The sequence below is a fragment of the Corythoichthys intestinalis genome, chromosome 11, assembly GCF_030265065.1.
Source record: "Corythoichthys intestinalis isolate RoL2023-P3 chromosome 11, ASM3026506v1, whole genome shotgun sequence".
NCBI lineage: Eukaryota > Metazoa > Chordata > Actinopteri > Syngnathiformes > Syngnathidae > Corythoichthys > Corythoichthys intestinalis.
Genome location: NC_080405.1, coordinates 48,170,148 through 48,196,757, shown reverse-complemented (window position 1 = coordinate 48,196,757; position 26,610 = coordinate 48,170,148). Strand labels below are relative to the sequence as shown.

The 26,610-nt window shown below is 37.3% G+C and overlaps 1 protein-coding gene across 7 annotated transcripts in view; it reads left to right on the top strand.

The window, feature by feature from the left end:
• The first annotated feature begins 175 nt into the window (after window positions 1-175).
• The window catches only part of gria2b (glutamate receptor, ionotropic, AMPA 2b), a 97,606-nt gene continuing 71,171 nt past the window's right edge, over window positions 176-26,610 (top strand). For 3 of the 7 annotated variants that reach the window (XM_057849604.1, XM_057849608.1, XM_057849605.1), the window contains exons 1-2: window positions 177-578; window positions 693-833. In XM_057849604.1, coding sequence (XP_057705587.1) covers window positions 476-578; window positions 693-833 — 244 coding nt within the window. In that variant the 5' untranslated portion in view covers window positions 177-475. Of the gene's footprint in view, window positions 579-692; window positions 834-26,610 lie in introns of all 7 variants that reach the window. The other 4 variants (XR_009064758.1, XM_057849603.1, XM_057849607.1 and 1 more) reach the window with 2 other exon arrangements.

Genomic DNA, 26,610 nt, shown 5'->3' with positions numbered 1-26,610 from the left:
TTGTCCAGGTCCTCCTTTCCTTAAGCCCCCAGGGGTCTAAATTTGCCGCTGTCTGCACGCATTTCTCATGAAAGCACTCAGTGTGGGTCACTGACATCACATGAGCGACTATCTCTCCCTTCGGTGGCGTTCGGCAATCTTCGGCCGTTGCTTCATTAGCATTCGTCTCTCTGCTTGAGGAGGAGGGTGGAGGGACGAGTTGAGAGGGGGTGATGCTGAGAGAGGAGCGCTGCACTTGGAGCAGGATTCGGCCGCGCTCGGTGCTCTGCCGTTAAGGCTTCTTCATTCCTCGACGACTGGGGTGACCCCCCTTTTATCTTTCATCCCCAACATTAGTCGTCGTTCATTGCACACCTGGCTGCAGCAAAAAAAAAAAAAAAAAAAAAAAAAAAGGATGCGTGGGATTTAACGCCTTGATCGTCCTTCTCTCTCCTGGAATATTCCTGCCTCCCCTCCCCGAGTGTGTGTTCGGTAGATGCGGACCGCCACGACCATGCAGCAGATTGTGCATTTCTCCGTGTCTTTCCTCCTTGTCTTGTGGGGGTGTGCACACGGAGGCTCGCCCAGCGTCCAAATTGGTAAGTGCACCAAAAAAATGACATGTTCAGTATGTATGTGGGTGCCAAATAATGATACGCATTGCGTTTTAAAAAGGCTGACTGCTGTACTGTATGTCCTCCCATTCCGTATAGGGGGGCTCTTTCCAAGGGGCGCGGACCAAGAGTACAGCGCCTTCCGGATAGGCATGGTCCAGTTCGGTACGGCCGAGTTCCGGCTCACGCCTCACATTGACAACCTGGAGGTGGCCAACAGTTTTGCTGTCACCAATTGCTGTGAGTGCCTTGAAAAAAATGCATTGCGCCATATGGTATAAATGTGTATTTGAAAGGATGTGAAGGGAAAAGGGAGATGATGGAGAGGAAAAAGGGAGGGTTGGTTTCCAGGGCAACGACCGCATCCTTTATTTCATTCCTTCACATCAACAACACGATACGGAGTCTTCGTCGTCAGTGAAGCAAGTGAAAGCACTGCCTCATAATCGTCATCATCTAGTTGAGTTGAGCGAGCGCCTCTTTGAAGAGCACCCGTGGGTGCCTTTCGAGTGGAGAAAAGGCTCGTCGTCGTTTCGGGTTTTAGAAGGAAGGCGTGCATGGAATTTGATGATAGACATTTTTTTCAGTCACGATCTATTATTATTCATTCATTGAAATTTATATTTTTAAGCATTATTTTTATGTATTTGTTAGTTTATTTTAGTGTATTTAAGCTTTTTTTTTTTTTTTTTAAGTTTTCAATTTATTGAATTTTGTTTACTAGCATCTTTTTGTTATATTTTATTTTCCCACTTTTTTACACATTCATTTAGTCATTGATTTTCCAAGCCGCTTATCCTCACAAGGGTCGTGGGGGTGCTGGAGCCAATCCCGGCTAACTATGGTCAGTAGTCAGGGTAAACCCTGAATCGTTTGCCAGCGAATCCCAGCTTTATAACACATTTCTTTGTTTATCCAGTGTTATGCGTTTATATTTTCTCTCTATTTTAAGTTATTATTTAGTATTTATTAGTTATATATATTTTTTTACTTTTATATTTTATGTTTGTAATTTAATGTTTTTGAAAATATTTTACTTTTGTATATATATATTTCAACATTTAGGTAGCTTATACTGCACATCATTTTAGTCTTTGGATTTATACATAATCGTATTGTCATCTTTGTATATTTTTGGCATTTTGAAGTTACTTACTTCATTTGTGTAAGTTTTTGTTTCTAATACTTGTGTATATACCTATATTTATTCTATATACGAATGCTCAACTCAACTAGGTTATATTTATATAGCATTTTACAAAGAACCACACCTACTACAAAATGCTATTAATTATTACAACTCGCCGTACATTAATACAACTCGAACATAAGACAACAGAACCCAATTTAGGGGGAAAAAAGTTTAAACTCTATAACACCATAAATGAATGAATAAAACCTTATCAATATGTATATACAGTACATAAATTATATGTATACGTCATAGACTTCATAATGTATTCACGGGACACGGGGCGTGGGGCCGATAAATGGGGGGCCTCCACTGATGGCGAGGCCCTCAAAGCTGACCGAGTGGAATCACAGACAAAGAGCTTTTTTCGTTGAAAATTCTTGTGAATAAATGCTTAAATCCCTGAATTCTTTATAGATATGGACGTCTCGATTCCTGGTTAAGAGCACAAAAAAAAAAAAAACGTGCAGTTAGCATTTATTTGACGTAAATATGTCGATGTACAATGCTAGTCTGTGAGTGAATGTAGCGAGCGGCCGCCTCGTGTAAACAGAGCTTTTCCGGTGAAAATTCTTTTGAATGAATGCTTAAATCCCCAAATTCTTTATAGATTTGGACGTAAAAAAAGTCTCCATTCTTGGTGAAAAGCAAAAAAAAAAAAAAAGCATGAAATTAGCATTTATTTTACGTAACAATTGCGAACAATGATGCCAATGCAGTAGCAGCTAATTTCTCCCATTGATTTTTTTCACAACGTTTCCAAATGCATGCCTGGTATGAAAAATATAATAATTATCTTGATCCTCGAACACTAATCACTACCGAGACAATCTTTCCTGTTTGTATGCGATACAGCTTTCGTACTTTTTCCAACAGAAATCCAGCGTGCGTGTGCTTGTGAATAGCTCCTCTTGATGTGGGCGGTCCCCTAATTGAATGTGAGGCGCAGTGCATGACCGATCTGACCTGTCAATACCATTATGAAGTATATGGTGTACGTATTAAATATAGCATATATATTTATATATATTTTGACATGTACTTGTATCATTATTACATAACATTTTTCCCGACATAAATCATGCTGAGGCCATCAAAGGCTGCGCGTCTGCTTTTTTCAACATAAATCAAAGGCATGTGATTGGTGCACGGCAGCGTCCAATCCTTGTCATTTGCATAAATCAAAAAGAAAAAAAAAAAGCTGAGTATTGACATGCGTGCTTATGCCTGTAAACCTGAAGCAAGTGGGCGACCATCATCAAGGTGCTAAGCAAACAAAACACAGCCTGATTAGAATGGTTCTTCGTGCATTCATTTTCGACGATAAGAATAAGACAAAAAGATTTTGCCTTGGTGCAGTACTAGATCTCATTACATCATAGCAACATTTTGGTCCAACATAAAAGGCCTTTTCACTCTAGCGTCAGCCCAGTATGAAGAGTGGTCCACGGCAAGCGCAAAAATGGGTGGAGCCTCGTAATCTTACGTAGATGCTGTCAGGAATTGAAAAAGCTGCAAGCATTTTTACAATATTCCCAAGCACCAGTGCGTTTAATTTTGATTGTTGTACAAGAAAACTGCGACTTTTCCTATTTTAAGGAGTAGGTGGCATTTTAATAGCCGTGTAAAGAGTTTTGCTAGTTTCGATGAGAAGGTGAATACTGTTTTGTTGCTGTTCGTGAACTAAATTTCCACATAAATGAACCATCCAAGTACCATTTAGCCTAGTAAGCAGACTTATGACAATCATTTTTTGAGTGTCCCAAAGCTTGCGAAACTTAAAAACAGCACATTTTTCCAAGTTTCGTCGGCCGTGATTTGTGTATATCCGTCCACCGAAACAGCCTGATAGCACAGATATAAGTACGCCTGTCCCTTTTCCTTCCGTTGTTGACATCAGCGCGGCGGCGCTGTGAAAATAGAACAAGTCTAAATTTTGGGCCCCGCCCCTCGGGGGCGCTCACTTTTGCTTAGAAACCCCTCCAACATACACAATGATTGGGTTGCCGCTAAATCCTTCACACCAGGCTGACGCTAGTTTGAAACGGCCTTTAGACTTGATGCACACTGGTTTGATGGGGTATTGAAAGCAATCTGTCTTGTCTAAGGTGAAACTTTGGTGTTTATTCAGTTACATACTGACACATTTTGAAAATTGTTGAACATTTTTAACAACAACGCAGATGATAAGAATTAAAGCACACTTGTTTTGCTTAAGCGTATTAAAGACTTCTGCGCATCTTATGTTTGTTAAGTTTACATGTAATGTTGACGTTGCTATAAGAAAATTTAACATATAAAACAAACAAGAATAATACTTAATCACTATTTTTTTTTTATCTGAGACAGAAATCCAACTTACATATTTCTGTGTTTATTTTGAAAAATATTAAAGATAAAAGTACTTCGTCAAATCAAACAATAACAATTATTTTGCTTGAGCACATTCGAGACTGCAGTTTGTGCTTCATTCTTTTACATAAAGACAAAATTGTGAATATGTTAGTGACAAAATTTAAATATAATAACCAAAGCACAGTTACTTGCTAGTTGTCATCTCAAAGTGGAAAAAAAAATCATTCCTATGCATCCTTAAAAATTATTCTGCTTGTTTCGAATCCACTAATAGCTGCGATGCTAACGTAACCTTCACACGAAAGGTTTCATTTGCATGCATGCAAGTCATGAGTTTTCATGTGCTTGTCTCATTTTTGCACCTACACTGTGTTCTTGTTAAAGTTGCGCGCGTGTGTGCGTAAATGTAAGCGCACATCTTCAGGCCGTGTCCTTTTAAAGGGCAACATGACTAAGGCTAGCGGACACATTCATCTGGGGCTCGCCGTTGTCTCTTTACCTGATGCGGTATCTCCACATTTATTAGACTGACTCATAAAAGAGAGAGTCCATCGGGCATCATGAAGTGCTTTAATGCAAACTCTTTCATTTTCAGTAACCTCTCAATAATGTTATTTAGCTAGGAGAAAATAATAATGTGTCCAATGAGACAGGCGTTTTATTCCTGATTGCGTTTTAAAATATTTTTATCACACGTAATAAAGATGACAAACTATTAGGAACTTATAATAACTGCAGCATTTCAGAAAAAAAATAGCTCATCTGTCTTAAAATTGATGTCGAACTAAAATTCCAGAGACGATACGGAATTAGATGGAGTAAAATAATAGCATAGCTGCCTTGAATCAAACTAATTGTTTGTCTTTTGGTTGCTATTCGGATACTATGAACCGTAATAAAAATGGCAACTAATGGTTCATAGACATAAAACAAAACTGATTATTTGTTCTTTGGCTTATGTTGAATCCATTTTTCGATGGCACTGCTAATCAAAGCAGTAGCATTGCCGAATTAATTATTTTCTATTTTTCTAGCGCATAGCTAGCTTCATTAGTTATTCTGTTCGAAAGTTGCAGTTTTAATTTGGTTGATAGTCACATGAGATGATCTGCATACTGATTTTCGTAACTCATTTTTTGAGATGTTTCATGAATTGGCCTGATTATTGGATTAGCGTACTCGTGGTTGCTTTAAAAGTAAACGTTAGTTGAGCACGAGGACTGACAGTGCAAGCCTTAATGGAGAAAAGAAAGACTTTATTGTAAGCAAGATCAATATTAACAAGAATCAATCACAAATGTTTGGCCGGGAACAATAAACCCCAATGTAAACATTGTTTTCTAACTTTGTATAGTCTGCAAATGCATTGCAACTATCGATTATTCAAGTAATCGATTAATCTGTAATTTAGTTAGTCCGAATAATCGAGTAATCAGATGAGGAACATTGATGTGTTCCGAATATATTTTAGGAAATATAAAACAAAGGCTTGCTAAGATTGCACTTTCAAAAGAGTATTAAATTTGAATAAAAAATAAAATGGCATAAACTAAATTATGCAGAATTGCACTTTCTTTTCACAAGAGCAGTTCATGATTTTAAAGATAAATGAAAATACCACAGTTTAGCCTCAAACGGTTTAAATAAATTTAATAAATGAGGATCGACGTACAACAAAAGAACAATTGGCTAACTTGAATCGCAAAGTCCACCAGCTTAAATGTTATAAAATGCTAACTTTTTTTTTTTTTCAAAATGCTCTTAACAACTCATTCAAACACATATTCCCACAAAAACTGCTAAATATACCTCTAAACTAAATGATGAATGTATAAGCAATCATATTAGCTCAATCAAAAACTTCCACCTATATATTGGTCTTAACAGGGAGCAGCTGGATCCAGCCATGTTAGCTGAGTGATGTCATATTCACTGTTGCCACTAGAGGGCAGTGTATCTATCCAAGTCAATAAAACTAAATGCAAACACCTTCAAAACAAGCTACTACAACACCACTCTAATTAAACGAATCTTCAAAGCAGCAAAATTGGATTCGAAAGCTTTTTTCTACTCAAATTACTCGAGTTAATCGATTAATCGTTGCAGCACTAATTCTAATTAAGGCTGAAGCTATCGATTATTTTAGTAGTCGATTAATTGATGAACCATTAGTTCGAATAATCGAGTAATCGGATAAGGAACATGAAAAATTAAATTACCTGAGCTGAGCCTCAAACGGTATAAAAAAATAAAGGAGGCTCTATGTACAACAAAAGAACAATTGGCTAACGTAAATAGCAAAAGTCCGCTAGTTCAAATGCTATTAAATGCTAACTTTTTAACAGTGATCTTAACAAATGGTTCAGACACATATTCCCACAAAAATAGGCTAAATATACCGATAAACTAAATTACAAATGCATTAAAAAAACATTAGCTCAAACCAAAACATAGCTTATGTTGGTCTTCACAGGGAACACCTGGATTCAGCCATGTGAAATGAGGCAGACTAGAAAGCATTGTATCCACCCAAATCAATAAAACTAAATGCAAACACTTTCAAAATAAACCATTACAACGCCACTTTAATTAAACGAGTACTCGAAGCAGCAAAATTGAATTTGAATCTTTTTTTTCTAATCAAATACTCGAGTTAATCGATTAATCATTGCAGCACTAATTCTAATTGATTACTACATTACATTACTACATGAGAATGAAATGCTAACATGCCAATAGTTGATATTTTAACACTGGAAGTCCCAGGTATTTTTGGGCTATAAAGAAAGACCTGAAAGGCGTCGAATGACCCCAAACCAAACTGAGTACTTGGCTTTGTGAAACCCTAGACCACTTAAACAAGCAATCCAGCAGACAACCACCCCCTACACACTCCAGTGGAGTTGCTGCTGAGGTGTGAAGGGGGGTTTTGCTCTGGATAGCTGCAATTAGCATCTTGAATATTTGCAAATCCAGGGCTCCCTTGGCTTTGTCAAACAAGAAGGAACACAGAGATGGCCAGTCGCCGTGTTCTACAATATGATTGACATGGCAGCACTGAATGCATATGTGTTGTATCAGCCTTGCACTGGAAGGCAAGGGAGAAGGGTGGACTTCTTGGTGGGTCTCATGTTAACGCAAAGAAGGCGCAGAAGCAAAAATTGCTCCAGCAACAACCTCAAACACCAAGCCCCGGGAAAAGGGCGAAGTGTCATACGTCACCACATAAAAAATGTTTTGTTTTTTATTACACCATCCCTTGTACTGTAGGCAAACTGCAGCTTTTGGCATATGAAAAAAGGTTGTCCGCCTGATTGCCTGCTTGAGCGGTCCACTGTCCAACAAAGCCAAAGCGCCCTGCCCTGCAAACACTCAGGTTGCTAATTGGAGCAATCTAACCCTGTGGTTATGCAAGTGTGAATGGGAATGACTAATGAGGATCTCAATGCTCACAAAAGATATGCTGATGAGGGCCAGAAGACCCTTCTCTGGCTATAAAAGAGATTTGCCTCAACTGATCCACCCTTGGTAGTTCTAGTAGTGAATGTATGATAAGGTGAAGCGAGATAGAAAATTCAAATGGTCTAGACGTCAATAGGTAAATGGTGTTATACTTGTATAGCGCTTTTCCACCTTTCAAGGTGCTCAAAGCGCTTTACACTACATCGCCATCTACCTACTGGTGACACAGCCCCAGGAGCAATGTGGGGTTCAGTATCTTGCTCAAGGATACTTAGGCAAGTTGATCAGTGCAGAGAATCAAACCCACAACCTCTGAGTTGGGGGACAACTACTCTACCACTGAGCCACACCATCCCCACAATAGGGGTGGGAACCCCTGGGTTGCATTACACATTTAGACATCTAGCCCTGTCAATGGCAGCAAATGAGTTAACGTAGACACTATTCTAGTGGAAAATTATGTCTAGTGGAAATGTTGCTAAGAACCTGTGGTTTCTTTAGTAAATAGTAACATATTTTTAAAATGATATGTATTTATACAAATTTATGACCATATTTTATGTTTTGCCCTTCTATAGTTGAGTACCATTTTGAATAAAATTATTTCAATTTGTCTCCAACCCTGATGCGTCGGTTGTCTATCAACCCGGCACCCTGAACCCCTGCTGCCCTTTCTCGGAGGCCACTGTCATAACTCTAAACTATGTATGAATAAATCATGAAGTCAACCTCTTGGACGAGGTCAATTGGTGCCAACCAGCGGTTGGTGGAATATGTCACATTTTCACAGATGAGAAATAAACAATAGACAGCAAAGGTGTGGGAATGCTATTAAAAGCAAGTCAAATCCTTAAGGGAACAATGCGGAAACAATAGTCTTGTCTTTTAGCGCTAACGGATGTTCTGTGAGCTATCGTAACAGTAGGTAAAGCATTAGTACGAAGTTGCGGCTGTGGAAAAAACAAGAAAATATGCACACGATTCACACATTTTTGTTGTTTCCAAATATTTTATGTTATAGTACATTGTTTTAAGTAATATTTAAACATTCTTAGTTGGTATAGATGTCTTAAAGTGTCTGTATGACCCGTTTTTTTTTGTAGGATAACAAATGCTAACATGATATCATTAACTCATGTATTGTTTTGTAGAAATGGGGACATTATCAATGCTTTATTTCAAGTTGAATTGATAGCTCAATCAAATTTAATGACTTAACCTGACCATACTCTGCTGGAATCCCGGCCAATATCATTAACTTTTATTCAATAATTTATGTATTTCTATCACGCATTACATGAGAGCAAGGTTCACACTGAATTGTAGGCCATGGACAAATGGAGCGTATAAAAGCCAGGGCTCAGAGGTCAAATTGGCATGATAGATGAGGCAATGGTATAGTCTATGAGGCACTTGGCTATACAATGGAAGCTTTTTTGGGTTGGGTTAATGCGGCATTTCATCACTAAGCCACTGAATTATACAATTAATGCTATTCCGTAAAAGTGCTTATTTCACACTGGAACTTGAGTTCATCATGTCATTAGTGGAGAAATTCAGTGTCGGGTTGGTTATTGTATTAATTAGCCCCACTGTGTGGAAGGTGCAGGGCAGAAGTGCTATATGATTCAATCACAGACACATTGTCAGAGACTCCGGTGCACACAGGAAGTTGCCAGCATTGAATTAAACCATTAAATCATAGTACTGCTTCGAGTCCTGTTTGTGTTCCCTTTAAATAATTGGCTTGAGAAATTGTCAGCAACTAAGCTCAAAGTGATAAATATTTGAAACAGGCACCATCAGGATATTAGACAAAGAACAATATCTAAAAAGAGCAGCGGTGGAGTCAATCCACTCTGGTTTCCATGGCAACCCTCTCCTTCACATGCGCGACGGCGCTCGTCCGTTTGTTGCGAGATCATTAGGACACAACAAGCCCGCTATGGTATTTCCACTAAAGGTCATGGTGCGTATGTTGTGTTTTTATGACAGGAAGTAGCTACAATTCACGTATAGGTTCCGATCAATATGTGCGTACGGTTCAGTGTGGCGCATTGTTTGTGTGGATGCACAACACGATTCAAGAGGTAAATAATCGAGGAAACAGTCGCCATTGTCTTGTTTTGTTTACCCTTATGAGAAAAAAAATTGTACTGTAATTTTTGGACTATAAGCAGTTACTTTTTTCCTTCAATTTGAATCCTGTGGCTTATATAGTCTAGTGCAGCTTATTTGTTGATTTATTAGGATTAATAGGTAACACTTCATTGGACAGTGGCGTCATAAAACTGTCATAAGACCATCATAATTTTGACATGACACTATCATGGGCATTACTGAATACTTATGATAGATGTCATTAAGTGTCATCCGGCAAATTATCTAACTAACTTCATTTATGTCCTGCTCGGATCTTTTACATCCATTCAAATGTGTGATAATTTGCTAGATAACGCTAAATAACATCTGTTATAAGCATTCGTCAATGCTCATGATAGTGTCGTGTCATAATTATAATTTTCTAATGACAGTCTTATGGCACCACTGTCAATTAAAGTGTTATCAAATACCATAACTAGCAGTTAATGAAACAATTGGAACAGTAACTGAATAAATAATTAGCAGAGATCATGAATTTTGATCTATAGCGCTGCAATGCATGCTTGGAGGCATGTTGGATGACAACAATGTTAACAGCAGGTGGCAGCAGAGGTTGACTGTCTCCCCCAAGGGAGCAGTGATGGACAAACGAAGCTTCTTAAAGCAACAAAGCTTTGCAGCCAATTGGTTCAAAGCTACACGTTGGTTCAGTTGGTCTTTTGACAGTTGTACGATGCTTCTGTCTAGTAGAGTGTTACCGGTTAATATCTTTTGGTGTAAATATCCCAGAATACAGTGAAGACAACTGTGGTTTATAGTCCAGTGCGGATTATCTATGAACAAATGTCATTTTCGTGTCAAATGTGGTGGGTGGCGGCTTATAGTCAGGTGCGCCTTATAGTGAAAAAATTACAGTAATTTAACAACAGAGGAAGCTATAGATACTAATATTTGTACCGATACGGCAGTAAAATGGTGTCATAGATATCGAAGCATGCAAAGAAATAACGTGCTCATGATCTAGTTTCCAACCGCTGGTCTCCTGACCCAAGATGGCCGCTAACTATACACAGTGCTACTGTGAATTTTTTAAATGGGTTTATCACGAGAAAACGTCCAATCCATTTGAAGTGGGAGAATGGCAACGAAGTAACGTTTGTTCATTCGCAGCAAATTAAAAAAATTTTCATTCGCTGCTAACCCTCCCACTTCAAATGGATTGGTTGTCGAACAGCCGCTGTGTTATTTCAAGCCAGGATAGTAATTAATTTCCAGCCAAAAAAATGTGTATAGCGGAACACACTCAGGTGACTTGAAGTTCCGCTCTGAGACCTCCAATTTGGCCAAATTTAAAAATTGTCCTACAGTATAAGCATGTGTGATACATCATTGGAAAGATTAAAATCGTTATTTTCTGGAGGATGAAAATTTTGCTAACAGGAGGGCATTTTTTGACACGTAGGTGAAATCAGATGAGTGAAAAATAGACATTTTTGAGACCTTTGAAATTTTCTTTAAGTTTCTCATTTTCAATGAGATATTATCACGTACTTACCTTGTTTTGATCCAAAAACTCTGTGTAGCATGTTTAACCGAGTGTCAAGACATAGTTGTGAATGGCCACAGCCGGACTTTGTGGAGATTTTATGGGTGAAACACGGTAATATAACAAGGGTCACGATGCAGAAATCACAGACATCAAGGAGTGGTCGAGATTTTCTTTTTCAAACATTTACCCTTTAAAACGTTTTTTTGTTTTGTTTTGTTTTGTTTTGTTTTTCAATTCTTTGTTTGGATCAAATATTTATAATCTAAAATATTGGGGAAAATGTGACAGTAACAAAAACAATGCAATTAAGCGATAGTTATGAGGTAGATATCCGTGACTTTTTTTACAGACGCCATTTTTTTCATTGTGATGTAATTTGTTTAAAAGTTTAAAATATGCAAGTGAATAATTAAAAAAAAAAAAAAAAAACTAAATATTAGACATTAATTAAGGATTCTAAGCTGCAAATGATAGACATTTTGAATAATAAATATAATTACTTACCTTCTTTTAATGGTTGGGTTAAAACAAAAGCAGTTGCACGGTGTCTAAACGGGGGTCTCCAGGGTAAAACGGACAAATTAAAAACAGTACGGGGACATAATGCGCCATGAATCTGATACGGCAGCATATAGACATATTGTTCTATCAAACACAACAGTTCTTTTGGCTTAAAATACAGCAGCTTATTTTAAAGAGGGATGCAAGAGCAGAAACTGCTTTTTCAGCCTCATCTGGGTTTTCTGCCATATATATTTTTTATTTTAAACTGTGGTATTGGTATCAAGTGACACCACACACTAATGTGAGAATCGGTATCGGGAGCTAAAAATAGTATCGGTGCAACATCAATAAAGCTGAAATGATTGGAATTGAATTTTAAGTAAATAATGTTGTAGTTTGGAAATACTATTGACAATTTTATGAACAAATATATGTATATAATTTTATGTGAATCATGTTACATCAAAAGGAGAAGTTATAATTTTCCACAGCTAAAAAAAACACCAAAATTCAGCTTTTATTTTGAAGAATAGAAAACTCAATTTTTGACTAAAATGTAATTTAGTTTTCAGTGTATCGTGATGCAACATTATGAGAAAAAAAATATTTTAACCTCATAATCATTTTGCATATGAATGATACTTGAGAAAGACTTTTTGAGCACCAAATTAATTTTTATACAGAAGATACTTACAGTACATCCGAAACAAATGACTATAGCAATATATTTCAGAGAAAAAGCATTCTATTTTGCCTCATTCAAATCTTAATATCTGAACATGTAAATATGTAAACTAAAGTGCGATCACATTCATAAATGAATGGCTTCTGGTTTTCGAAATGTAAATTAACCAATCTATCGTGATAAAACAACAAAATTGCAATAACTGCATTAACCATCAAAGTGAAGTTTAACTGTAACTGTAGTCTTGAAACAACTCTGAATTAGGAAAAACATTGCAACAAAATAATGCAAACTGGTTAAACTTGAGAGTTGCTGAGATCTGTCATGACAGAGCATCGCTTCAATGATATCTGGCGCCATCTAGCGTTGTGAATGGGAAGAGTAGCTGAGAGCTGTCATGACAGAATCGCTTCAATGATATCTGGCGCCATCTAGCGTCGTGAATGGGTATAATGTCTAGACCGCGAATATAAGACAACCCCCTCTTTTTCAGTATTATTTCAATGCAAGGTCTTATATTCGGGCCAATACGATAGTTTATGAGAAAAGTAGGGAGGTCAAACGATTAAAATTTTTAATCGAGTTAATTACAGCTTTAAAAAATTAATTAATCGTAATTAATCGCAATTCAAACCATCTATAAAATATGCCATAATTTTCTGTAAATTATTGTTGGAATGGAAAGATAGACACAAGACGAATATATACATTCAACATACGGTACATAAGTGCTGTATGTTGTTTATTATAACAATAAATTAACAAGATGGCATTAACATTAATAACATTCTCTTAAAGCGATCCATGGATAGAAAGACTTGTAGTTCTTAAAAGATAAATGTTAGTACAAGTTATAGAAATTTTATATTAAAACCTCTCTTAATGTTTTCGTTTTATTAAAATTTATAAAATTTTCAATCAAAAAATAAACTAGTAGCTCGCCATTGTTGATGTCAATAATTACATCATGCTCACTCATGGTACTAACCCATAAAATCAGTTGGACCCAAACGCCAGCAGAGGGCGCCAAACACCAAAAAACAAGTAACAAGCGGACATTACACTGTATTGTCATTTTAGTCTGTTTGAGCGGGGCATGTGCGTTAATTGCGTCAAATATTTTAAAGTGATTAATTAAAAAAATTAATTACCACCCCTTATTAGAAAAAGGCAACATTTACATGCATAAATTCGACATCTATCTTTCTATCTGGCATTAGATCATTTTTATATCATAAAAAAGTCACAATTTTACAGGATTTTTTTTCATTTTATGTTCCGATTTTAAGAAAATAAGAGAAAACTAACATAAGAATTCATAACTATAACAATAAAACTGTACCCAAATATTGTTGCGATATTAAATAAGCATAAATGAAAAGTTGCAATTTCACATAATTTTTTAGAAAATAATTGGCAAAGCAGATCAGACTGTACGAGCCCCTCCTCCTCTCCCAGCTTTACCTACTTATTTAGATTAAATTAGGCCATAGTAAGCATCAAAAGAATGATGCGGTACACTAGGGGGCGCATCGCCGTGCGCATGAAATCGCCAGTGTTGGCTGGCCACATCAGAACGCCTCCAGGAAACAGGTCAGTGCACAAAAGGAGAGCGACGAGAGGGAGAGCGAGAGAGAGGAGGAACGTGGGGGGGTTGGCGATAGAAGTTGACAAGAACTGAGCTGCAGTGTTCTTGTCGAGAGCAGCTGCCGGAAGGACAGCTCAAAGGAGGATGGGGAAAAAAAATCAAGCCAGCGTGGCCGCCAGTCACATCTCCCACAAGTCCTTTTTTACTTTTAATATAGCCGACAGTCACCACGATGATATCCAACAACCTAGCACTTCACTGCCTTGTGATATGATGGACTACTAGATGATAATGAAACAATTATGATCATTTTCTTTAATTATTCAACCATTAAAGGGCACTCATTTAACTAATTGGCTAACATTGACGGCGGTAGACGTCTCTTCCCAAGTCAAAATGTACTGGACGTCTACCGCCGTCAATGGCACTCAAACACATACATTCCCCGCCACTCTTCCCGGTTTAAATGAATTGGACGTCTATCACTGTCATGACATGTATTAGTTAAATACTATTAAGAAAATTTAAAAATCAACTTTAGAGTGGTACTTGGGTCAGAAACCAGTGTGTACTTGTTTCTATTAATTTTAATTTTGTTTTTAATGACATTGTATTAGTGTATACTCGATGTGCAACAAATAATCGATTACTGTAATTTTTGGACTATCAGCCACTACTTTTTTCCTTCATTTTGAATCCTTCGGCTTATAGTCCAGTGCGGTTTATTTTTCAATTTATTTGGGTTCCTAGGCAATGCTTTATTTGACAGCGGTGTCATAAGACTGTCATGAGACCGTCATAATTATGACATGTCACTATCAGGGGCATTACTGAATGCTTATGTCATTAAGTGTCACCCGGCAAATTATGTCTTTAACTCCATTTATGTCCAGCTTGGATCCTTTACATCCATTCAAATGTGAGATAATTTGCCGGATATCACTAAATTACATCTTTTATAAGCATTCATAAATGCTCATGACAGTGTCTAGTCATGATTATGATTCTCTAATGACAGTCTTATGGCATCACTGTCAAATAAAGTGTTACCAAATATCATAACTAGCAATTGATGAAACAACTGGAACAGTAACTGAAGAAATAATTAGCACAGAACATGAATTATGATCTATAGCGCTGCAATGCATGCTAGGAGGCATGTTGGACAACAGCAGTGTTGACAACGAGTGGCAGCAGAGGTTCACTATCTTCCCCAAGGGATCAGTGATGACTAAATGAAGCTTGTCGAATCAATGAAGCTTTGCAGCCAAGTGGTTCAAAGCTTCATGGTGCTTCATTTGGTCTTTGTGAGTTGTTTGATGCCGCTGTCAAATAAAGTATTAGCGGTTAATATCTTTTGGTGTAAATATCCCATTATACAGTGAGGACAGCTGTGGCTTATAGTCACGTGCGGCTTATCGATAAAACAAGAAATACCGTTTCGTGCCAAATTTGGTGGGTGGCGGCATATGGTCGGGTACGCGAAAATTACGGTACTCGATGACTAATTGATTCGCAAATTAATCGACAACTATTTTGGTCAACGATTAATCGATTAGGACCTTCTTCACCTTAAACCTGTCTAAATTCTTGAAATTCTAACATATATAACTTCTCAGTTGTAAGTTTTATCAGATTTATTTATTATATTTTTGTTAAGTCCCAGTAAGACATGAACCAAAATCTGCTTTTATTTTGGAAAACAACAATTCACATTTTTGCCAATTTTCCGGACATTTTACTGTCTAAACTAGCTTCTTGATAAAGCTGCAAGAACTAATTGATTAAATCGACTAATAAATTAGTTGCCAATGAATCTGATAATCGATACAGTTTAAGGAAAGTTTCTGTATCACTTTCATCGAAACTAATTATCTTTGAGGAGGGTGGCAACAACCCTGCCACACACAAAAAAAAACTACAAATTTGCTGACTGTTTAACGGCATACGTCACTTCCACCATTCCCCATTCATTACAAAGACGGAAGTCGATGGGAACGCTTTCGCACAAATTCTGCAAAGATGGCAGAGCAACAAAAGAGACAAAAAGTTTTGTCCGAGGAGGAAAAAAATGGGAGGCTACCAGGGTATGCAGAAAAAACATTGCTCGGCTTTCAATCGCTGGCTGGCATGACCCCCCACCCCCCAACCAAACTCGTCAGCGCTGACGAGTTCGGTGGGGTGGAGGGGTTAGCCACACTAAGCCACACGGTTGCTAACCGTCAATTGCTATTGTTTAGCCACAACTGGATTCATTACCTTATTACTATTCATCCTTTACACAGCCACTGGAAGCAGAAATGTTGTTTAATCCATCTGCAGGCGACCGAGAGATCGATATTTGATTGATTGATGATTTTACGACACTGTACGGGTGTGTGCTGGACCTCATGGGAAACGCAGTCTCCCTTAAGGCAAAACACTACCACTTCTGTCCACTGGTGTCGGTAAAAATCAACCAAAACTGAAACATTACCAAGCGTTGTTATAATTAATCGTCCGATTAATCGATTTTGAATATAATTGTTAGTTGCTGTACTAGTGTATACATTCATTTATAATTATATAAAAATCAAGTAATAATTCATAACTTAAAAACTAATAATATAATAAGAGTTGCTTTTATTCAATATATATCTAATATTTTTTAAATTACCAAAAATAGTCATAAAGGGTCTTTAGTGTCAAGTTTTAAATAACTGTCCCCTGTACTGACCACTGTCTCTGAAAGGGTTACAATTAGAATTTCATTTTTTGGTCTTGATTTCTTTGAGCTGATATGTCATTGAGCATTCTTAGCCTTTTTACTGGTTGGTTTACCTCTCAGTAACCACAAATGAAACCTAAGAGAGCAGCAAAATGCTCCTCAGGGCTTGTTTGGATGCCACAGACAAGGTCAAAATCCAAATAAAAAAAGGATTGCGGTCACTCTATCGAGTGTTGGCTGCTCCTGGATCAGTTCCATGCTAAACACCAAAGTGCCTTGGTCTTGTTGCTGTGGAAACGTAGTGCTTGAGCAGGGCAACCGTCAAATCTGTTCACAATGCTGATGATTGCTTTGTCACTGACATACGTGCGCGTGTGCTGATTCATCATTTCAGCACTTCTCAGGGTCAGTTTAAGTTCTGTTATCAATCCATCCAGCGAAGCTAAATGAGGTTGATTCTTGCGGGCGTCCTTCGCAAGTGTGCGCGCGTGTGACGAGGATGTCGCCATAGCAACAAGAATTGCTCTAATCCATATAGAGAAGGGTTTTACAGCAGGGGATGCATTTTAGTGTCTTGTCATGGAATTCCAGAGTGATGCAAGGTGGATGCTGTCTTTTATGTAAATCATTAAAGCTTCTAACAGAAAATCCAAAACGGTGAAATGTGATATTTCACATTACATTAAGGTTTAAAATTTTGACAAATTATGTAACGAAGATTTTAATCATTTTTTCAATCTATTTCTCGCAGCTTTAGTATAGTACCTCTTGAGAGCCGAAATCGTGTAATCATTTCTTGTTAGGGGAATCATTTTTGTATAATTTCTGACTAAAATATTGTTAGCGCTTGTGCTATTTTTGGACCATTTGCAACCAAATTTCTCTAAATACAAATATTGTATTTGTTTTTTTGTTTTGTTTTGTATAATTTACTACTAACTGCCTACTATTACTTTCAATGTTCTACTAAATTATTCTGTGTCCTGCTACAGTCCTGTGTAGGGATGTCCTGATCACATATTTTTGCATGTGAGTCCGAATCGCCGATACAGAGTCCCGATACTATATGTCAGTATTTCGAAAGATTTAAAAGAAGCATTATCTAAAGTAAATAACTTTTTTTTATTTTTTTTTTTTAACCCATTAGAACAAAGCTATCCTAACATTATAACCATATTTTGGGTTATTCGTACAGTGGTTTTAACAAATTGAAATAAATGTCAAAATCCCTTTTTTTTTTCCAAATCTGTAAAAATAAATTACATTCAAATGTTAAGTTATGCATTAAAAATAATGTTGGTCAACCAATAAATTGAGCTATCTTGGGTATGATTTTATTTCAGTAGTGTAAAGATATGTATATACCGTAACGAGTTCCGTTCGTGCACTGTCGATGTAACGTCAAGTCGGAATTAACCCTTTAAATACCTCAAAACACCCTGTAATTTAAAAAAAAAATCTTTCAAAAAGCATGTATTATACATCATTGTACTGACCTCGATGTTGGCGCCACATTAAGTCCTAGCTAGACAGTGAACTAAGCTCCAAATGACGATGTCAGAAGTCCGTGTGGTTTGCTGACTTTATTCAGCTGCTCATGACGTCGACAATTGGGCCAACACTGTACAATTGGGCCTTTAATTTACTCCAACATTTTTTGAGAACACAAACAACTTTCTCATGTTTTAATACTAAATTCTGCAAAATTGTGTTTCCTGTACAATCAGGGGTGAAAGTGGGCCAGAACGGTCAGGAACGCAGTTCCAGTATAAGATTCAGGACCGGAATGCTGTTCCGGTACACGGTGCTTTGATTCCGAAAATAAAATAATCAGTTTCCACCAATGTTTATAATTTATTTTATCCCATGGACGGCATGGAGGTTTCCACAGCTGCTGCAGTTACCTGAGTCTGACGATGACGAGTCACGTCAATGTGCGAATGCACGCAGCAAAGCAAAATGCCTGGACTAATTTATCTGTTCAATTGGCTGACATATTGACATGTGATCAGCAGAGATAGTTAGCTCTGATTGGTTCAAATGCTCATGTTTTCTGGAACACCAAAAAAAAATAAAAAATTTGCTCTGATGGGGAGGTTCAGAACATCTTAGCTGTCAATGTGCAATTTGGACTTATATTTGTTCAGTTATGGAAGGACACTTATTCATTTCCTTATGATTTGAAAAAGTTATTGTTTGTGCGATCTTCAAAATATATTCCTTTTCACTCTGCATAATATGAGTTATTTGTACTTATTTTTCTGAATGTATGTTACTTATATCTTTATTATTATTTTTTTAAAACTAAATGTTTACATTAACTTCAATATTAATATACATCCTTAGTGTCAGGGGCGCGGGCAGGCAGGCAGGCTGTGTGGACCCAATTGCAGGGAAACAAAAGTGGCAAGGCAGGTGAACTCAAAAAACGTTTTAATTATAACTAACCAAAGGCACAAAGTACAAACAAAAGGACTGTGGATCAAAAAGGCAAGGTTCAAACAAAACTTACTTTACCGGAGGGACTAATACACGAGGGCTTGGAAAGGACTTCAACTTGGACGCAGACACTGACATTGACATAGACAATGACGCAACAAGGAGTGACAAGAAACTGGGTCATTATATACGCAGACAAGGGGTAACGAGACGAGGAACAGCTGGGTAACACAGGTGGATGCAGATTGCAGGATACACTGGGAAAACACACACAGGTGAGAGCAATGGGTAATCACAGGGACAAGTCACACAAGGAGAAACCAAACACAAAACCTAACACTTAGTTCTTAAGTAGTTAACATTGAGATTTGGCATTTAGTATGTGAGGAAATGAGGGAAAATAAAAATTAGGAGATTGAGGTTGGGGTTATTGCTGTTTTTTGTTAACTTTTATTTTGCAAATCATTGAAAAAATAAAATTTTGAATGAAAATCAGTTTTTGTATGTGTTATAGAAATAACTATGCTAAAACAGTTTTCTTTGCATTTCAGTAGTTTAAGAGGTTTGAAAAAAAAAGGATAAATAAATAAATAAATAAAATTTCTAGCTCCGTGGCGACCTTCACGTCGGGGAGTTCAGGCAAGAAATTCTAGCCACTTTCACCCCTGTGTACAATTCCCTACCAAATTCTTCCAAGGTATGCCGAGATGATGTGAAGGTGACCATTCCATGATAATTTATGTAAATGCAATCTTTGATCAGCCTAAACAGCAGCGTGAAAGGAGACGACGAGGCCCTACGGGTGGCACATTGACAAAAAACGGGTCAGCTAATTGGAACGGCTAAATTTATTTCACGCCAGTCACCTTCTCCTCGCACGGTGAGGACATTACAGAGTGTACATCAGTCCATAAGAACTCTATTGATAGTTCATTGACATAAACTGCCAAAAGGATTCAATATACTGCCATTTTTTCATGGTAGTACTGTACTGCACGTGAAATCCGATGACAAACGGCATTTGTTGTTTCTTGTGTTTTGTTGTTTAACAACTCAAACAAAGTTATAGCAACCTGAGTTTGAAGAGAAATAATCAAAGTTGTAATTATAAACTGCATGTAGTTGTAGACTCTCAGTGGAGTGACTGGAACAGTAAAACATTTTGTACGTGGACTTGAGAAATAATAGTCATTACTTGTTACGAGTGTGAGCGAGGATTTGCGAGGTAGACTTCATTGAGGGGCAGTCACATGTGACAAAGGCCTAATGGCTTTTCCCACAATCCTTCACTCTTTCTGCCAACGAGCGATTTAGCGCGCCCGACTTCTTTATTGCTCAAGATTACCTTGTCCCCCCCCTACCCTCCAAAATATATTTTGTGAACTTTTTTAGCTGCAAGAGTGAAGAAACATGGAAACACTATTTAGTAGAATTTTGTGCCAAAAAAGATGCTACGTTGTAGGTTCGGACAAGCAACGAAGGAGTGCAATGTGCAAGGGGAAAATGGGAGTCAGGCAAGAGGAACTGCTGCAAAATTAAATGTGTATTGATTTGACCAAAAAAATCTAGTGCAAACCTAAAACTGTTGCAAACAAAATTTACTTATCTAAAATGTCCATAAAGGAGGGACAGAAAAACAGACATCGAAATGACAAGCGAATCCTAATCAGATCAATATATTTAGTGGAAACAGTGCATCTGATCGTGATTAGAATCTGAACTTTGATCGGATTGGTATTGGGGAGTACAGTGGTACCTCGACATATGATCGCTTCGACACATGATCATTTTGGCATCCGACGTAAAATTTGACTCGCCATATATTTCCAAATCCGACGACATGCTCGAAAAACGCTGATTTATGACAGCTCCGCAGTTTCTTTGTTTTCCCGCAAGACGGACGCACAGCGTTTCTTGTGAAAGAAATAAACATGGGTTCTAAGAATGTTAGTGCAGGTGGTGGAAAAAGCAAAAAGGTGAAGCTTACCATTGAAATGAAGATGGAAATGATAGAAAAACATGAGCATGGTGTGCCGTCTGTGAACTGGCTCGACAATATGGCCATAGAATATATACAATCTCAACAGTCCTCCTCCGACTTCCGTTCGCCAGTCTTTATAAGTGAAGGTGACAAATATTATTGCCAGCCTCGTCAGGTTTTTAATCATTTATTTCAGAACTTGTGCAACACAACATGCCTAATGTCTGCCATAGCTGAACAAAGTGAAAATGAAATGTCCTCTCTTACTCTGTTGAAAAGGCTTGTGAATAAATGCTTAAATCCCTGAATTCTTAATTGATATGGACATAAAACAGTATTGATTCTTTGTAAATGGAGCAAAGACCCGGGCAGTTGGCATTTATATTATGTAAATATGTCCAATGTGCTGCGAGTCTTTAAACCACTGTAGCGCCGCCTTATCATCACAAAGAGCTTTTTCCGTTGAAAACTCTTGTGAATAAATGCTTAAATCCCTGAATTCATTATAGATATGGAGGTAAAACAGCCTTGATTCTTGGTTAAAAGCAAAAAAAACATGCAGTTAACATTTATTTCACGTAAATATTACGAACTATGACCCCTATGCCGTAGCGGCTTTTTTTTCCCATTGATTTTTTTCACAACGTTTTAAAATGCATGCATGGTACGAAAAATATATTACTTACCGTTAAAATATTTGACGCATTTAACGCATGCGCGGAATGACCCGCTCATGCATTGCCTCAAACAGATTACGATGACGCCGTTTTTTTGCACATTTAAAGCTAAGAGGCAGAGAAAGGCGAGTGAACACAGGCGTTCATTGGGCCGCGCCGTTTATTGGCATAAGCTTTGGCAACTCCTTCACAACATACATAAGTACTGTATCATTTAGTGAAACCACAACAAAAACAATATTCCTATCCCTAAAAAAAAAAAATAATAATAATGTTCACAAAAAGAAAAGCGCTTCAGTCTGTATTATTGAGGCCCTATTCTCACACAGTTAAACAATAATTCAAAGAGAACTGGCATTCCCTATCAAAATAGCTTTGCAAAATACACATAAAACTTACTCAGACTTTGGTCAAACTCTATTCAAACATTTCGTTTAGCTCAACAAATACACTGGATTGCAATATTCAATCACAATATACAAACGATCAGAGGTCTCGTACGTTGTGAAGCCAGCACTCAAATGACCGTGAAGTACAATGAATGGAGCAGTAAAAAGGAACTACGGCGTCACTCGAGGGACAAAACACATTCATTGGCTTGATTTCTAAGTAATGTAAAACTCGCCATTGACACCTTGTGGTGTATTTCAATCACTACCTTACGTAGTTAAAGACACTGTGGAAGAACGGCAGGGAGCCCATGTGACGTCACCGCTAGGCGATGTCAACAATGGCAAGCTACTAGTTTATTTTTTTGATTGAAAATTTTACAAATTTTATGAAAATTAAAACATTAAGAGGGGTTTTAATTAGGGCTGTCAAAATGATCGCGTTAACGGGCGGTAATAAATTTTTTAAAATTAATCACGTTAAAATATTTGACGCATTTAACGCACATGCCCCGCTCAAACAGATTAAAATGACAGCACAGTGTCATGTCCACTTGTTACCCGTGTGTTTTGTAGGGCTGTCAAAATGATCGCGTTAACGGGCGGTAATTAATTTCTTTAATAAATCACGTTAAAATATTTGACACATTTAACGCACATGCCCCGCTCAAACAGATTAAAATGACAGCACAGTGTCATGTCCACTTGTTACTCGTGTCTTTTGTAGGGTTGTCAAAATTATCGCGTTAACGGGTGTTAATTAATTTTTTTAAATTAATCACGTTAAAATATTTGACGCAATTAACGCACATGCCCCGCTCAAACAGATTAAAATGACAGCAGTGTAATGTCCGCTTGTTACTTGTTTTTGGTGTTTGGCGCACTCTGCTGGCGCTTGGGTCCAAATGATTTTATGGGTTTAAGCACAATGAGTGAGCATGGTGTAATTATTGACATCAACAATGGCGAGCTACTAGTTTATTTTTTGATTGAAAATTTTACAAATTTTAATAAAACGAAAACATTAAGAGGGGTTTTAATATAACATTTCTATAACTTGTACTAACAATTATTTTTTAAGAACTACAAGTCTTTCTATCCATTGATCGCTTTAAGAGAATGTTAATAATGTTAATGCCATCTTTTTGATATATTGTTATAATAAACATATACAGTATTTATTTACAGTATGTTGAATGTATATATCAGTCTTGTGTCTTATCTTTCCATTCCAACAATAATTTACAGAAAAATATGGCATATTTTATAGATGGTTTGAATTGTGATTGATTACGATTAATTAATTTTTAAGCTGTGATTAGTTTTAATATAAAATTACTATAACTTGTACTAACATTTATCTTTTAAGAACTACAAGTCTTTCTATTCGTGGATCTCTTTAACAGAAAAAAAATGTTAATAATATTAATGCCTTCTTGTTGATTTATTGTTATAATAAGCAAATACAGTACTTATGTACAGTATGTTGAACGTATATATCCGTCTTGTGTCTTATCTTTCCATTTCAACAATAATTTACAGAAAAATATGGCCTATTTTAGAGATGTTTTGAATTTCAATTAATTACGATAAATTAATATTTAAGCTGTGATTAACTCGATTAAAAATTTTGATCGTTTGACAGCCCTAGTTTAGACCTTTTCTCAGTGTTTTCTCAGCTGAACAGGCCAGGTTAAAATAATAATAATAACGTGCCAATTTCCAACCTCCCGTCACTTTCCCCGAGGTGGTAACCAGCTATGCATGCTGCCTTAAAAAAAGGAGCGTTTGTCGCCCTTCCCAAAGTGACAATAGACGTCCAATCATGAGTTTATTGCTGGTAGACATAGAAGTAGGAGGGTGGCAGCAAATGACTGTTCGTAAAATTGTAATTTTCATACTAAACTGAAAGATTGTGCACATTTCTTGTGCAATTTCGCAATATACAATCCACCCTAACGACTCGCCTTAAATCTGCTCTCAATAGACTCCAGCTGCTCATGTCAGCAAGACATTCTCATGATATTGCACCCGAAGAAATGCCTCATTAGATTAATTACCCTAGACCGCGGTCAATAAAGCTGATGAAGTTACACACGATCAATATGACCCGCACGAACAACATGCTAATCTGCTGACCCTAGAGTAACGCTTGAGAAACGGCCCGCAACCTCGGATGGTTTGAAAAATACTTTTTCATGTGTTTACCACAACCGATAGCAGCACCAATGACGACAACAACGACAGTCTTCTCAGCGCTCGGTGCATAATGAATGTTACATGTTGGAAAAAGCCACTTTGGCGTCCGGGCCGGGGCACGGCTCGTAAATTATACAGCAGCGTTGATTTTTTGCAAAGTCAGCTGAATGGAGGGCAGAGCACGAACCATGTGAATGCAAATGCAGATTAGCGCCTACATGCCGGATACTTGATCTGGAAGCAAAACCGCAAGGTGACTGTGTGCTTGTCGAGACATGAAGGCCTTGTAGACTAACAATATGGAAATATTAGTGAATGAGGAACATAAAATTTCGTACTCGCGATGTCACGATGGAATGAGAATATGCCTATCATAGGCGGAGTTTGACTTCTGTCAAACATGTTGATGACCCCGAAACACAGTGTCAGCAAAAAAATTAAATTAAAAGATATCTGCTAGTTACTAGCCGAGCCCTTGCTCATAAATACTGTCATCCCAGCTATGTGTGTGTGGGTGTGCGTGCGTGTGTGAGCATGCGTTTTTCTGTGGAGAAGTAGACGCCGATTTGCCAAGTTTTTCCAGTCACTCACAGCCTTGCGAACATAGGCGGATCTTCTATTCAGGCGAAGTAGGCGATCGCCCTAGGCCCCCAACCAGTCTGGGGCCCCCATCCAGCTGCCCTTGCCCCAACGAGCAAGGGCTCGGGCCTTGGCTTGGGCTTACCGCCGTTAAGCTTAGCTTAGCTCCGTTTAGCATCGCTTAGCTCCTCTTAGCTGTTCGTTAGCTTCACTTAGCGCTCCTGTGTTTTTCACCCCACTAAGCTCGCTATTTTTACAGCTCACTTGCTACTTTGCACGTCGGCTATCGTTTATTTCGAACACATGAGCGAATGTGCTCTCCATGAGAGCCAAAGTGCAGTGAGGGAGAAGTTGAGAACAGGCCGGACGGCGCTAATGCCTCTTTTAACTTTCTTCTACGTCTTCACACCGAACATAAAATACACGACAGCACACTCTGTGGCGAAACAATGCAGTACAGTTCCAATCAGTCATACAATAACACTCAACAGCTGATAAACAGCATTTGATAAAAATTGTATCTATTAGTGACACCCCAAGCAATGACGAAGAATGTTTTTTTACGGAGTGTAAAGCTTTCGGTTAGCGGTTTAGCGAACGTACTTCCGGTGAACATTTCAAAATAAAAGCACGTCATGTTCGTCATATAAATAACGATTTCTGGAGTTAATCCCACATACTTCAGAATTAATATTATAATAATTTGAGTAAATACTACAGAATACAGATACTACACTAAGAATAGCTTTCAAATGACACTCTTTATGACAAATATGATTGGCAATGAATAATTATTATCACTATTATATATAGTAGTATACTATAATAATAATGCTAGAATTTTTTTAAAGAATTTTTTGAATAATGCTGGAAAGGCAAAGTCATTTTTCTAGGGCTGTCAAATTTATCGCTTTAACGGGCATTAATGAATTTTTAAAATTAATCACGTTTAAATATTTGACGCAATTAACGCAGATGCCCCGCTCAGACAGGTTTAAATTACAGTACAGTGAAACGCTCACTTGTTAATTGTGTTTTATGGAGTTTTGCTGCCCTCTGCTGGCGCTTGGGTACGACCGATTTTATAGGCTTCAGCACCCATGAGCATTGTGCAAGTAATTAATGACATCAACAATGGCAGGCTACTAGTTTATTTTTTTTATTGAAAATGTTACAAATTTTATTAAAACGAAAACATTAAGAGGGGTTTTAATATAAAATTTCTATAACTTGTGCTAACATTTTTCTTTTAAGAACTACAAGTCTTTCTAGCCATGGATCGCTTTAACAGAATTTTAATAATGTTAATGCCATCTTGCTGATTTATTGTTATAATAAACAAATACAGTCCTTATGTACCGTATGTTGAATGTATATATCCATCTTGTGTCTTATCTTTCCATCCCAACAATAATTTACAGAAAAATATGGCATATTTTATAGATGGTTTGAATTGTAATTAGTTGTGATTAATTACTATTAATTAATTTTTAAGCTTTAATTAACTCGATTAAAAATTTTAATCGTTTGACAGCCCTATATTTGTCTGAATCTGTTTACTTCCGTTCTTTTGCACTAGTAAATGCTATCAGAATTCAACCTCATTAT